This window comes from Epinephelus lanceolatus, chromosome 14 (genome assembly GCF_041903045.1).
Source record: "Epinephelus lanceolatus isolate andai-2023 chromosome 14, ASM4190304v1, whole genome shotgun sequence".
In the NCBI taxonomy this organism is placed as follows: Eukaryota; Metazoa; Chordata; class Actinopteri; order Perciformes; family Serranidae; genus Epinephelus; species Epinephelus lanceolatus.
Genome location: NC_135747.1, coordinates 33,948,470 through 33,962,402, shown reverse-complemented (window position 1 = coordinate 33,962,402; position 13,933 = coordinate 33,948,470). Strand labels below are relative to the sequence as shown.

The window sequence follows — 13,933 nt, the reverse complement described above, 5'->3', positions numbered from 1 at the left end:
ATGCAGGAGTGCTGCCATGGAAACTAAGCAATGTACTGCGTGTGGAAGCGGGGGGAGTAACAAAACGTTTTAGCCACAGAAAAAAATCTGTATCTGTCTAAATGTACGCTTTATTGAGAATATTTTCACAGCTTTATCTTGACACTGAGAACCCGTTCCGCTGGAGGAGCAATCAACTCTTTCAGTTCGCCATGTATGCTCTCATCGAAACCACCAAACTCCATTAACAAAACCAGTAATTTAGGCTCGCTCAAAGTGGGAGCTGCTCGTCTACTGCTGCCTCGATTACTTAGTTCGTTTGTGTCATTGTGTGACTTCGGTGAATCCAAACCAACCACTTTAAACGCTGAAGTCACACAATAACAAACTACCTAACTCTCTCTAAAATACGTTCTGCTGCTGCCCCAGTCCACGGCAGTACATTGCTTAGCTTCCATGACAGTACGTCTGCCTGTTTCTCCAAACTGAGGGCGCACAAACTGATCTACTATACATATTACATTAACTATGCATCAGTACCTCATACAACCCACTTGAAAAGATCTGGACTGTCTCTTTATAGGACCCTGCCAGTGTTTTCCTCAGTTTTTTAGCTTCTTAGCTACAGTACAAATCATGTGCGGTATATTTAATGGTTTTTTAGACCAGTTTTAACTGCATGGTGTACAGTTTCAGGTTTTGAGGATGTGTTTTGCAAATCTTTCAAATACGCTGTCTGTTTCCAGCTCATTGATCGTCACTGCTGAAATTCATGTAAAACGGCGGCTGCTTGGAATAATACTAAAAACACCTAAACTCCCCCTAAAACACAGCTCTGCAAAATAAGTACCTGTGATCTTGTAAAGTATATGAGCTTTAAATGAGCAAAAATTTGATATATCACAGACTGCACAGAGTTGTTGGATAAACAGTACCCTAACTTCAATTGCAGTCAACGTCAATTCATCTGAGGCCAGTGGTCTATTTTTCTGTTGCAGGAAAGATAACAGACATTGTTGTGTGTTTCAGTGTGTCCATTAATGTAACCATGTATGTATAAATGACTTATTAAAAGAGCAGGTTCACCTACTCCACCTATTTTGTGTGTGTGTATGTGTGTGTGTTTAATCAGATTGTACTTATCTACATCTACATACAGTAGATTTTTACAGAAACAAAACTGAAGTATAGGTAATTTTTCCCTGTTTTACTTCTGTTCTGTTCATCTTCCTCTGCAGCTCTGCAGTTTCCCGCTGTGCGTCTTTGTGCCACAAATCCCTCATTTCCCAAGGCTCATTTAGTAAAATGTTCAATCACAATCAGAATTCACGCTCTAAAATTAAATCTAAGTGATGTTACTGATTGTTTGGACTGCAGCCTCCTTCAACTGAAAGTAGGTAACTGTGAATTTATTCAAGATTGCTTGAATTGGCATCCAAAGAGCTTACACGTGATTCTGTGGCTGTACTGATTCCCCAGATTTCAGCTGGTTGGGAAGAAGCCTGAGAACCAGTTCCCAGCCACAGTATAAATGATATTTACTTGGAGAAACAAATCTTACAACCATTTAAAATGCATATTTGTACTATAGTTCTGTAGTCAATGTTTTTGGCTCTGAAGAACAGCTTACATTTTTATTTTATTTGCATCTAACACAAGTTTGAGATCTATAAGAGCGTCTTGCAAAACACAAAGAAAGCTGCAGGTTGTTCAGGTCAACTGTGTAAAATAATGCCATCTGCATAAAAGTGGACGCTACAGCGTTGTAAAGACTCAGTTATTTATATAAATAGTGAACAAGACTGGTCCTAAGATTGAACCTTGTGGGACACCGTTTATTATTTGTAAAAACTCTGATCTAACATTACCCACTTTTACACTCTGCTGTCTGCCAGAGAGGTAATTTTCAAAACATACACTGCCTTGAGGATTAAATTTAATCAGAGACGTAAATATACAGTAGATAGTGCAGGCAGTGTGGTTGCACTGGGGCCCATGAGATGAGAGGGGCCTTAAGGGAGTTGGCGATTACATTTGGTTTCAATGAAAATTATTAAGTAAACAAAACAAAATGCCTGCAGGTATCTGGTGACCGTTAGGCGAGCAAAACTCTTGCCCAAAAACCACAAAGACCTGCCCTGATGCAGGTAACCTGGTGGAAAGGTTCTTTTATGTTCCCTACATGTAGGTTTAGGAGTGCACAAAATCACCCTCAAACAGCACAGCAAAAAAGTGTCAAAGGGGCCTTGAGTTGAGTTTCTGGTTGCCAATATTTGCTGACATGTGGTCTGCCTTGTGTTGAGGAAGGATCAGAATGCACTGAGTGTGTGTTTTTCCACCTCTCTTAAGCCCTGAGAGAGAGCGTCGTCACACCCTGATTGGCCCAGAGGGAGAATGCACCAAGCTGCTCTCAATTCTCACTCAGGAGTCCGTCTCCACACACTGCTGCTCAACAGGTGATCCGAATAACACTGCAGTCAACTCAGGGCAAATGTGACATTCAGCTGAAATTAACTGGGAAAAGGGAAAATACAGCAAGTACCAAAAAGAATAAGGAACACTTACATGTCCAAAAAAATGACCATGTAAAATACAAATTAATCTTCTGAGTCACAGTCTGTGGCACAATACATTAAGAACAGTCACTAATAATTATTTTGACATATGTATCATTTACATCATTTTACTTGTGGTTTTCTCAGTGAACTGTCAGAAACAGGGTACAGATGACTCCAGCCCAGGGCCAAGGAAATGAATTAGCATTTTGCAAATCATAAGTTCACTCCCTGACTGACTACTACTTGTTTTCTTTGTTGGTTGATTAGGTTTAGGCAAGAGGAGTGGGATTAGTTATGAGTTAGGGTAAGAATATCTAGTAAGCCAATCAGAGGCAGAATAAGGCAGCCATTTCATTGCTATCCTAGGATTTGCAAATTCTCCTCCTGGTTCTCTCGTCTCGAAGTCAGTGGGTTTTTAGAATGGGATTTTAGTTAGATGCCTGAAATAAATTCTGCTTAGGCGACTTTCACATTTTGTTCCACCACATAAAACATGACCCTGTTCATGATTTTTTAATCTTTTATGTTTCTTTAAAAAGGCGATTGCTAACAACAGGCTAAGTGAGACAACAGAACGTCACGCCGAACACGGTTTCATTCGATCGTGGTGTCGATCTTATTTGTGAAGATTATCTTGCTGAGCAAAACTTTTAAGTATTATAAACACTTGTTCGCCACAGAGCTTATTTTCTGCAGTAATCCAAAACCCAATGGAAAAATCCCATTGGCTTTTTGATGAGGGCACCAGAGAGAAGCTAACTTTTGTGTCGGCGTACGGAAAAACATCATCCTTGGAGAACTCTACTGCAAATCTACACTGAACAAAAATACAAACACATTTTTCCCCCCACATTTCACAGGTTTGAGTTAGAGATCTGAGACTTTTTTGTGCACTTAATAGATTCATTTTTTGCAAAGTTTGGTCATGCATTTGTGTCAAAATAAGTTAGTGAGCACTTTTTCACATTTCTCAAAATTCTGTTTGCATGTACATAAACATTCTTTTCCCTCAGGATTGAAGTGCCGATATCCAGCAACTACATACAGCTGCTGAAGAGGAGTGGGCCAACAGTCCACAGTCAACAACCTGATCAACTCTGTGTTAAGATGTGTCGCTCTGCATGAGGCAAATGATGTCACACCAGATACTGACTGATTCTGTGGGGCTAAAAATGCTAATCTGTAGTGCTAGTCTTGTGAAATCCTAGTAAATGTCTTTTTAAAGATAAAACAGCACATTTTTGAGCAGCCTTTAATTGTGAACATCTCACCTGTGCAGTAATGATGCAGCTTAATCAGCATGTTGATATGCCACACCTGTCAGGTGGATGGATTCTTAGAAAAGAAAAGAAAATTGCTCACTGACATGGATTTTAACAAATTTAAGACCAAAATAAATCAGTCAAGTGCTTAAAATAGTCTCGGTTCTTTAACTTTAACCAGATAAATAGGAGCAAAAAAAGTGTTACATTTAAATTTTTGTTTAGTGCACTTTAAAGAAAGTCAGTAGCACTGAAGATAATCAAGGACTGAAATGTTTGCTGCTGATTTGTCCAATTTTTATATTTTTTTGCACTTCGAGCACCTTTCTTTTTTTGTACAGATGTTCTAAATAAATTGACATAGACATGTATCTGTCCAGCCCAGTTGCATTAGTGTGTTGTATCCTCTCAGCCGTCCTTTCTTGGTTGTCCATTGTACTCATGCACCCAAGATAAACTTTTTTTGTTGCCCTAAGTAGGTGCAGTTTCACAGCAGGCCTACAACTTTGAAGTCAGGACACACATGGACGCAGACAATAAAGAAAAGTGTATAAATACATTTTATTTGACAATAATGAACATGAATTAGACAATGTGTTACCAAACATAATGGCCTGCAATTAAACAATATATTCTACAGAAATTAATATACAAACATGCATAACTGTGTTACATTTACACCGATCGGCCAAAACATTAACACCTGTGACAGGTGAAGTGAATAACTACATCATTTTCTTACAAATTTAGAATTTGGAGGCCAGATTAACACCCATAGCTCTTTGTGACGTTCCTCCGGTCATTCCTGAGCAGTTTCTGTGGAGTGGGAGATGATCAACGTTATTCACTTCACCTGTCACCGGCTTTAATGTTTTGGCTGATCAGTGTATTTAGGCCCTGATCGATATATTTCCCACAGTAGGCTTGATGAATGAGGTACACAGTATTTTCTATTAAGTGCATTTAAAAAATGCTAATTTTGATTTTCCTTCAGCGTAATTTTTCATCAGATAAAACCCAAAAGAACTGCACAAAACTCTTGTTTTCTTGTTTTCTTAAGACGACCTCAGCACACTGTGAGAGTTTGTTCTTTGTAAAAAAGCATTCTGTACATGGTTGATAATCATGTAAACATTAATAATAATTATTTAGGAGTGTTTGGCTTTAAGTGCATTTTCCAGAGGTATTAAGGTTTGAACTTGAGGGCGAACTCCTCCAGCGCAGCCAGAAGCTTCTCCTCCTCCTGCGGCGTGGGCCGGGAGAAGGCCAGCGGCAGGTGTGTCGCCACCGCTTTGCGATCTAGAAGACATTTTATGGAAATACATGAGACGGCAGCAGGAGAGATGCTAAACTACACAAAGGTGCTGCACATGATGCTAATATGTGAGGAGCTGAAGACAGACGTCAGGATCAATTTACATTTAAAACTGTTGCAGTGTCATAAAAACATGAACGCTGATGAGGAACGGCCTTGATTAGTGAATCACTCATCATAATAATGTCACAGTCACTCTCCTTCCTTTACAAGAGGCCTTCATTTGGTTTAATATTAGTTAGAGTCTGCTTCTGAAGTCTCCAACAAAATGCTATCTAAAACACAATTTGCTTTGACCTCCCCCTCGTCTATTATTATTATTCAAGTTCCAGAGAGAGTGAGTGTGATTTCTGACCCTGGAAGAAGAGTCCGCTGGGTTGCTTTGTGGCGGCTGCAGACACAGCGAGCCACACCACGGTGTCGGCCCCCATGGCCTCTGTCCTCAGTTTGGACTGCATCTTAGCGTGGAATGAAGGCATGGACGTCTGGACGGCTGCAGGAAGCAAAACATCAAAGAGGCGACGTTTTCTGTCACATCTAGGTGCTATTTACATTATTTAGTGTCAAATGAAAACAAAGAGGCTCTGCTTAGTCTGACAGGTTATTATCAGTAATATTAAAGTGTATGCAGATGTGTTTAGAACAGGCTTATCCAAGCAACTATAGAGTTAAAATGAAAACTGCCCGCGAATTAACTACAACACTGTTTCTGCGGGGAGATGCTGCGGTTTTATTCTTAAGATAACCTTTCAATACTGTGAGCACTACAGATAAGGTAGTGGTTATACACTGCTGGCTAAGGTTGCTTAGCAATCTCAGATGCAACCTGCTGTCGCACTCTTGATGGGTGGCACAAAAAAGGCACAACAGTAGCACTCAGAGCCTGACCTCCACAGGCTAGTTAATAACATGTCGGGCAGGAAATCCAAAGTGTGGGATGATTTTGAGAAGGTGAAGGACGAACCCAAGGTGATATGTAAACTCATCTTCATTGGTCGACTGCAAACATGACGTATCATCTGAAACATGGAAGTAGCTACATGCCCATTAGCCCACAGCGTCATTAACAGGCGGCTCGCTCAGTGTGTGACGTGCACTTGTAGATAAAATATAGGCCTATATTAATGAAGGTTCATTAGTACAGTTTTGTATTTCTCTGTAATGTAGCACAGTGTTAACAGTGTTACTGATGAGGGGCCCTACTACGGCTAAACTGCAACTGCTCAGACAAAACAAGCAATCTGAAGATTCCACCTCAATCTCTGGACTCTTACAGTGGCCATTTTTTCACTATTTTTCTGACAGTTACATATGATATAATGACTTCTCTTCTGTGTACCTGGTGTGTCAGCCCAGCCAGGGTGCATGGAGGAGAAATGGATCTCTTTGTGCTGTGTCGCCCACCTCTCTATCATGATCACCTGCTGTCTCTGTTCAAACGACAACACAAAAACACGTCAGCAAACACCAACACAGGCTGCAATCACACTGTGCTGTTGTAAATCAGTCTGCTTTACTTTATTCTGGGCATAGGCCATGGTGCCGTCAAACGCCCCCTTCTCAAACTGGAGGTCGTCCACGTTCAGCTTCTGTGTGAGCATGCCGCCTGACGACACGGTGACCTGCGAGGAGAGTTGCAGATATTAATGTCTACTTTTAATAAAGCAGGAGATTTACACAGTGTGCCTGTCTATGATGAGGTCTGACAATAAGAGCATCTTTGACTTTTTTAAACGTTTTTGTGCGTCATAATTTTTGACATGATGATTGACATTCAACCCACCACTCTGGGGTCTTCAGCCTTCTTCAGTGCGGGTATCAGCGCTGTAGTGAGGATGTACGTACCTGAAAATAAAGAGAAGCACGGAGGCGAGTTCAGAAACACTGGTCTGCAATAGACAAGTATTCATAAAGTATTGCTTTTGATTCGGTGCTTAGACTCAGATATTACATTGAAACTAGAATTTAGAAATACTTTTCCTACCGAGCGTATTTGTGGCAAAGTTCTTCTCCAAGCCCTCCTCAGTCAGCTCCCTCTGGTTCACCATACAGCCAGCATTGTTAATCTGTGAACACAACAAGAGTTTAAACTACTTCACAAACCAGTGTGTGTAACAGGTGAACCAACAGGGATCTACAGAGCACCTACCAGTACATGTAGGATGTTGCTTTGTGAGAAGGTCTGGGCGAACTCCCACACTTGTTTTGCACTGGACATGTCAACAATGTGGACGTGAATATTCTGGGAACAAACAGGAAACGTAATCATTTAATAATTTAACTTTATGTTAAAAAGAAGGGATATAAGAAGATGACTTTTCCATATGTAATATACACACTTGTAGAACTTTTGCTACCGTCGCACTGCTGACAAAAGCGTCAAAAAAGCTGCACCTGAATGTAACGTAATGTGTTACAGCTCAATGAAGTTTATTCATTTAACCCAAAATCACAAATTTGCCAACATATGAAACCCTCTGTTGTTTGACCTTTGATTTTGACATAGAAAGTTTCCTCTCCTTCCCTCCTCTGGGACAGATTTCTCACCTGATTTTTACTTTTTTCCACTATTTCATCTTTGGCTGCGTCGGCTCGCCCCTTGTTTCGACACACCATGTGAACGGTTCCTCCTGCAGAAACAAAAGTAAACACATGTCAGGGAATAAGCCAGCAAACTTTGAGTTTGAACATGCTGCATTTTAGCCAATCACAATGGAGGGGGCGTGGCCGAGACATGCAGGTGTCCCCAGGAAATGTGTACCTACAGAAACAGCAAGCTCCGTGTCCATAGCGACCGCTCCACCCAAAACGCCGTCTCGTCAAAGTGAATTTTTTTTTTTTCCAGCGGATGTCTTAGTTACAACATGATTGAGTTAACTGGAGTAGTTTCATGTCGTATCCGACAACAGGAGGCTTTTAACAGATGACGTTCTGATGTTAGCTTTGCTAACTGTCCCTGTCAGCTGCAGCCACTGATGCTTTCTAGACATCGTGATTTCCCAAAACTGAATAAATACCACACATAGCAACACAAAACTGCTTTGCTAGCTCAATCATGTTGTAACTAAGAGTTATTACCTTATTTTTATACAGTCTATGGTTATTACAGACACCGCTAACGGCTAATGTTAACACCTAACGGTTAGCCCAGCTAATCTACAATTAATTACAAAACGTGCACACAGAAATAGTAACGTTTGTTCAATCATTGTGTTTATAGACTTAACAAACATCAGATTAGTCTACACGATGATATAGTGACATGAAAAATGGATATATAGCTAAACTCTGCTGGTTTTCTACCCTAAGTATTTGTAAACAACACGGCGATTCCCTGGGGGCACCACCGAAAGTGAAGGGTGTGAGCAATCGCTGAGGCCCCTGCACTTCCGTTAGTCGAAAAACTCCGGGCTGTGCCTCCAGAGGTAAAGGAAGGGAAAAAAATCATTTGTTTTTGTTTTGTTTTTACCGATGGATTTCCAGATTGCAAGCTGAGTGCCATCTAGTTCCATTATATTGGAGAGAAGGCAGACATCTCTACAGCTGATATCTCTAATACTCTGCAACTCACACCAAAACAATCTAGACTGATAAATAGCACTACAGGTAAGAGGAAAAATGTGTGATTTTAGGGTGAACTGTCCCTTTAAAGACTGAAAAAAATGCCAATGTAATGAAAGTGAGTTGTAGAAAAACTGAGACATACTGTTGAATTTGCACACATTTGTCTCAGGATATTGCGGGCTGTTCGTCATTTGTTTTGCAAATGGATAAATGTTTTCAGAATAGACTTCTTTACACTAAAAACGGGAAACCTTTTAAGGGGTTGTTATTTAAAGGTTATTATATAATGGTTTTACTGGTCTGGCTCACTGGAGATCCAACTGGGCTGTGTGTGGCCCTTGCACTGAAATGAGTTTTGACACCCCTGACTTTAAGGGTTGTGACAGAGGTGGTGGTGGGGCTTCCTGGCTCACCTCTGTTGGCTATTTCCTGCGCTGTTGCTTTCCCTATGCCACTGTTGGCCCCTGTTATCATGAAGGACCTCCCATTCAGGTTCACATCCAGGTCTGCTGGAGCAAAATGCTTCGCTGCAGCTTCGTAGCTGCTCCTGTTAAAAGAGGAGCATGTTAATACACTGACACAAACACTGACGCCGATATTACCACACACACACACACATCTGATGTAATACTGAGGTGGAGACACTCTAGTGTGCTGCCTGCTATTTCCTCCTGAAGACTGCATCACTGAAGGACAAATGGACAGTGCTGGAACAGTTAGTTCTAATAATCAATTAATCATCCACAGAAACAAAATGGACAATATTTTTTTCTAACTGAGTAATTATTTAAGCCAGGGGTCGGCAACCTTTGCTATCAAAAGAGACATTTTAGGCCAAATTTATTGTTAAAAATGTGTCTGGAGCCACAATACATATTTGTACCAGGGGCCACACACAGCCCAGTTTGATCTCCAGTGGACCAGACCAGTGAAACCATTACATAATAACCTAGAAATAACAAACCCTTCAGATTTTTCCCTATTTTACTTTTAAGAAGTACATTCTGACAACACACACACACACACACACACACATATATATATATATATATATATATATATATATATATATGTGTGTGTGTGTGTATATATGTGTATATATATTTATTAACCAGACTTAACAGCCCATACACTTTTTGTATCAACAAATAAAATATTCACAGACACTGTGATAATAACATATGAATGAATTTCAACTTTTTTCAAATGAAAAAGAGAAAAAAAAAGCTAGGGACATGTAGGCTACCATAAAATATTATTTATCGATTCAGATTTAGATTCAGACAACTTTATTGATCCCACGTAAGGTAATTCATTTGTAGCATACTCATCCCAAGCATCAACCACAACAACATGCAATTTCCTATGTTATGCACAGTCCAGTAAAACTGACCACTAGGTCATTGAAGAATGGCCCAAGTTTAAAAAACATAGAGATAAGTAAAAAATATTGTTACATCCAGTATTATAAGAATGTGTAGCCTATTATTTTTGTTTTTTTGATTCGAGGAGAAAGTTTTTTGAGTATTTTAAATACAAAATTACTCCACTCAAAAGAATTTTGTTACACATTACATTTGGTTTTTATTGGACTTATCAAATACAAATGACAAAATACTCAAATGTAATTGTATTTTAAATACAAGTAATAGAAATACTGCCCATCCCTGCTATCTGATATGGACTTGAGTCAAATATATGAAATGAAAAGAAATGGATTCAGCTCCCCAGCAGCAATATAGAAGGTAGTTGAAATTATCCCCACATCTACCAGCTGTGATGCTACACGGTAATACATCACTTTCACCCAACATTCGTCGTGGGAACGGAGTGTGACTGGTGTCAGAGAGGAGGATGCTGTCTAAGCTACCAACTATCTTGGACAATGTCTCACACCCACTCCACCATGTGCTGGTCAGGCACAAGAGTACTTTCAGCGGGAGACTCATACCACCTAAATGTACCACTGAGCGCCACAGGAAATCATTCCTGCCTGTGGCCATCAAACTGTACAACTCCTCCCTCTGAGTGGCCCTGAGACTTTTTCACACACTGTCAACATGTGCAATAATTTAACTTGTGCAATAACCCCATTTCACCTTGACTGTATATATTCTGTGTATTATCTATTTATACTATATATATTGTGTAAATAATCTTGTTTAGGTTACAATATAAATATATATATATATATAAATATATATTTACTTTTATTTTTTGTTAATAATCCTGTTTATCTGAACTATATATTTTTAATTACTCTTGTTAAATTTCTTATATTTTCACTTATCTTTCCACTCTTGCTAGGAGTACCTGTAACGCACATAATTTCCCCTCATGGATCAATAAAGTATTTCTGATTCTGATTTTCAGCGTGAGTATGTTTCAGATTTATTTTATGCTTCTATTTTCACCTCAGCACGATGGTGAATGCAGGACTTTTACTTATTACAAAGCATTTTTACATTGTGGTTTCACTCCTACGTACTTTTTCCACTACTGGCTATTTTTGGACAGTTTACAGACTAGTCTAAATAAACTGCAGCACTGTGCAACCACTGCAGTTAACATGTAACCCTGTACAACCATAAATACCTGAATATTATAACTATGTGCTTCAAGCATGACTGCTATCTGGAGACACTTCAAGGTTAGTACCACCTCAGGAGGATTAGAAACATGTTACATGTTACATAAAAACTGCAACACACCTGAGTAACTTCACCCTGAGTAAAGTCTCAGTAGAAATAATAATAAACACTTACTTTGTGTACTCCTGCAGTCCTTTCGCAAACCACACGACGTTCCTGTAAAACGACATTTTATTTCCTTTAACACAAATGTGTCTAAATCTGTCCACAGGCTGCTCTTTGTGAACACAGTCCAATGTTTACGTTTCGTAAGAGTGACTGACGCTGGTTATGTAGTCTGAGAGGAGGGGAGTCACGTGGGTGACCACCGGAAGTAGATTTGAAACGGCTTTGTAGCGCCCCTGGTGGACATCTGCAGCCATGACCTGTGAGCGTCAGCACTGATACACAGCAGTACACGTGGCGGTCTGGAGTTTAACAGACGAATATGAGCTCAAATAGAAATATATCAAAGGGGGAAATGGAAGACATGACAAACAGATCAATATCTGACAGTTTGAATGTTACATGTCAGATGATAAATATATAACTCTTTGTTCTGGAGAGGTTAGACATGTTGTCAGGATGGCCGAGTGGTCTAAGGCGCCAGACTCAAGGTAATACCTTCCTGTGAATGGGACTTCTGGTCTCCGAATGGAGGCGTGGGTTCGAATCCCACTTCTGACAATAACTTTTCGTGCCATTATAATGCTTCATTTGTCACCAGCGTGCAATAAATAACCTCAAGAAATAAACTGAACTCCGTATTTCCGTGGTTTCAGTAACGGCTGTGTCAACACAAAGAACTGGGTGACCTTATGGTGAGTCAACCATGTTTAAAACAGTCAACACTCTGAATTTTCTGTTTTGTGGTTGCTTTGTTTTTGTTTTTGTAGTTTTCCTGCTTTTTGATTGTATTTTGTTTCCTTTTTGCCTTGGATGTTTAAATTATAGATTTGTTTTACTCTATGATGTAGTGTTTGCTAGTGTGGACCCCGGGAAGAGTTGTTGTTACCTGGTAAGTAAATAAATTTCGATTTATACATGTAGGATTTGGTATCATAGGAGTAAGGTAGATGCACCGTTGCACTTTATGGTCAACACCTAATTTAGGGACTGTTCATTACTGAGGGGATAGTGCGAAAGCATGTAAGCACAATTTTTTTATTTACTTACTTACGTGCATACATAATTTGTATTTTGCATTTATTTTACTGCCAGTTGTTCAATTTTATTAATTTTTTTTAATTGCAAAAATTACGACATTTATTACTACAATCTTATCTGTAGCATTTACTCACTGTCATCCAGTGTTGGGAGAATATCTCTCCGACCTCTTTGTGTTTCTGCCATTTTCTCCTCTGCTTAAGAAACTCTTAAGCCTCGTAAAAGTCCTCCTCCCTGCTTCTAACAGTTTTTCACCTTAGGCGATCTTTTAAGATCAGTGATACTCTGAATAACTTGTATCTTTCCCTCCTTTAACTGGGTTATAAATAACTTAAAACTGTTTTTCTTGTCACTGAAAAAAAGATCTTAAAATTTTGGTTATTTTGAATGACGGCCCTTGTTTTGGATCTCAATGATATTTGCTCCATTTTGATATTTTAATTATTAGTTTATGTTTTGTTTTGTTTTTTGAGCACATCCTCTACGAGATGTTGTACGTTTATGCTTGTGTATGTTCTTCTAATGTTTAATAAATTAAAAAAAAACTTAAATCTTTACTATCTTTACAAGCTAAATTCTAAAACAAGTCACAATTTTAAGAATTTTCTTAGAATTTTGTCACTAGGAGCAACTCTTGGTACGAGGAAGCTTTGTGAATACTTTGCAATGTTGATTTTGTTTTTGTTTTTTTTTATTAAATTAAATTAAATTAATTATTTTTTGTCATTTTGCATCCCACATACCCTCCTGCTTCCTGTCAGCTCTGTCTCCACTCAAAAATGCAGCAGCACCCTCCACTGGTGAAAGCTCTGGAACCTGCTGACTGTTCCCACCTCTCACACAGAGACTAAAGGGCACGAGTGTTTGCTGTTCGGGCCTTCGGTTGTGGAACAACCTGCCCGAGGAACTCCTGCTTGCGATATCAGACTCTTATTTTGTATCACTTTTGACGACTTATCTTTATCAAAAGGCTTTCCTATAATTTAATTTTTATTTGGAGTTTTATTTTTATTCTTAATCAGTGAGTTACATCACCCCACTCCTGATATTGCACTTAGTTTTAAATTCACACATTGCTTTTTAATTTTTGTGTGTATTGTAATTACAGTTTTTAACTAGCCATTGTTCTTCTAAGTCTATTCATGTGTGTGTGTGTGTGTGTGTGTGTTTTATTGATGTGATTTTATTTGTAAAGCACTTTGCAGTGTTGGTTTTGATAAATGTTGTACGTATAAATCTGTATTAATTATTATAATTGTTATTATTATCATTATGCCTGTATTAAATACATACATGTACAATGTGTATATATGTATTTGTTTCATGCTTTAAAATGTGTTATGCTTAAACATTTATTTATTCATTTAACATTAACATTTTTAAAATTATCGAAAATAATTATTTAGGCTATTTATATGTTTATTTGTAGATATTTAATTGAATTTAAGGTATTTATTT

General features: G+C 38.8%; 1 protein-coding gene and 1 non-coding gene across 3 annotated transcripts; one reads left to right on the top strand and one right to left on the bottom strand.

Annotated features, from left to right (window-relative positions):
* Positions 1 to 4,341: 4,341 nt before the first annotated feature.
* dhrs12 (dehydrogenase/reductase (SDR family) member 12) lies at positions 4,342 to 11,604 on the bottom strand. 2 transcript variants are annotated; one of them, XM_033613972.2, is made up of 10 exons: positions 11,444 to 11,604; positions 9,092 to 9,225; positions 7,662 to 7,744; positions 7,264 to 7,356; positions 7,099 to 7,180; positions 6,898 to 6,959; positions 6,632 to 6,736; positions 6,454 to 6,544; positions 5,470 to 5,607; positions 4,342 to 5,098 (listed from the first exon to the last, which is right to left on the bottom strand). In XM_033613972.2, exons 1-10 carry the CDS (start codon positions 11,497 to 11,499, stop codon positions 4,986 to 4,988), a joined length of 957 nt encoding a protein of 318 aa, XP_033469863.1. In that variant the 5' UTR covers positions 11,500 to 11,604; the 3' UTR covers positions 4,342 to 4,985. The 2 variants fall into 2 exon arrangements, with proteins under 2 accessions (XP_033469863.1, XP_033469871.1); XM_033613980.2 differs by lacking the exon at positions 9,092 to 9,225 and having other exon boundaries at positions 11,444 to 11,594.
* A 283-nt stretch (positions 11,605 to 11,887) lies between these two features.
* On the top strand, positions 11,888 to 11,995 carry trnal-caa (transfer RNA leucine (anticodon CAA)). The gene is made up of 2 exons: positions 11,888 to 11,925; positions 11,950 to 11,995. It is a non-coding gene; the product is annotated as a tRNA-Leu (tRNA).
* Positions 11,996 to 13,933: the final 1,938 nt, after the last annotated feature.

Bases quoted from the DNA above. Each gene is read 5' to 3' on its own strand.
- dhrs12 (XM_033613972.2), bottom strand. From the start codon at position 11,499: ATGTCGTTTTACAGGAACGTCGTGTGGTTTGCGAAAGGACTGCAGGAG. The intron at 7,181-7,263 runs GTAGGTGCTCTG...TTGTGTTCACAG, and splicing joins GCAACATCCTACATGTACTG to ATTAACAATGCTGGCTGTAT. The intron at 6,960-7,098 runs GTAGGAAAAGTA...CTTTATTTTCAG, and splicing joins CTTTGCCACAAATACGCTCG to GTACGTACATCCTCACTACA.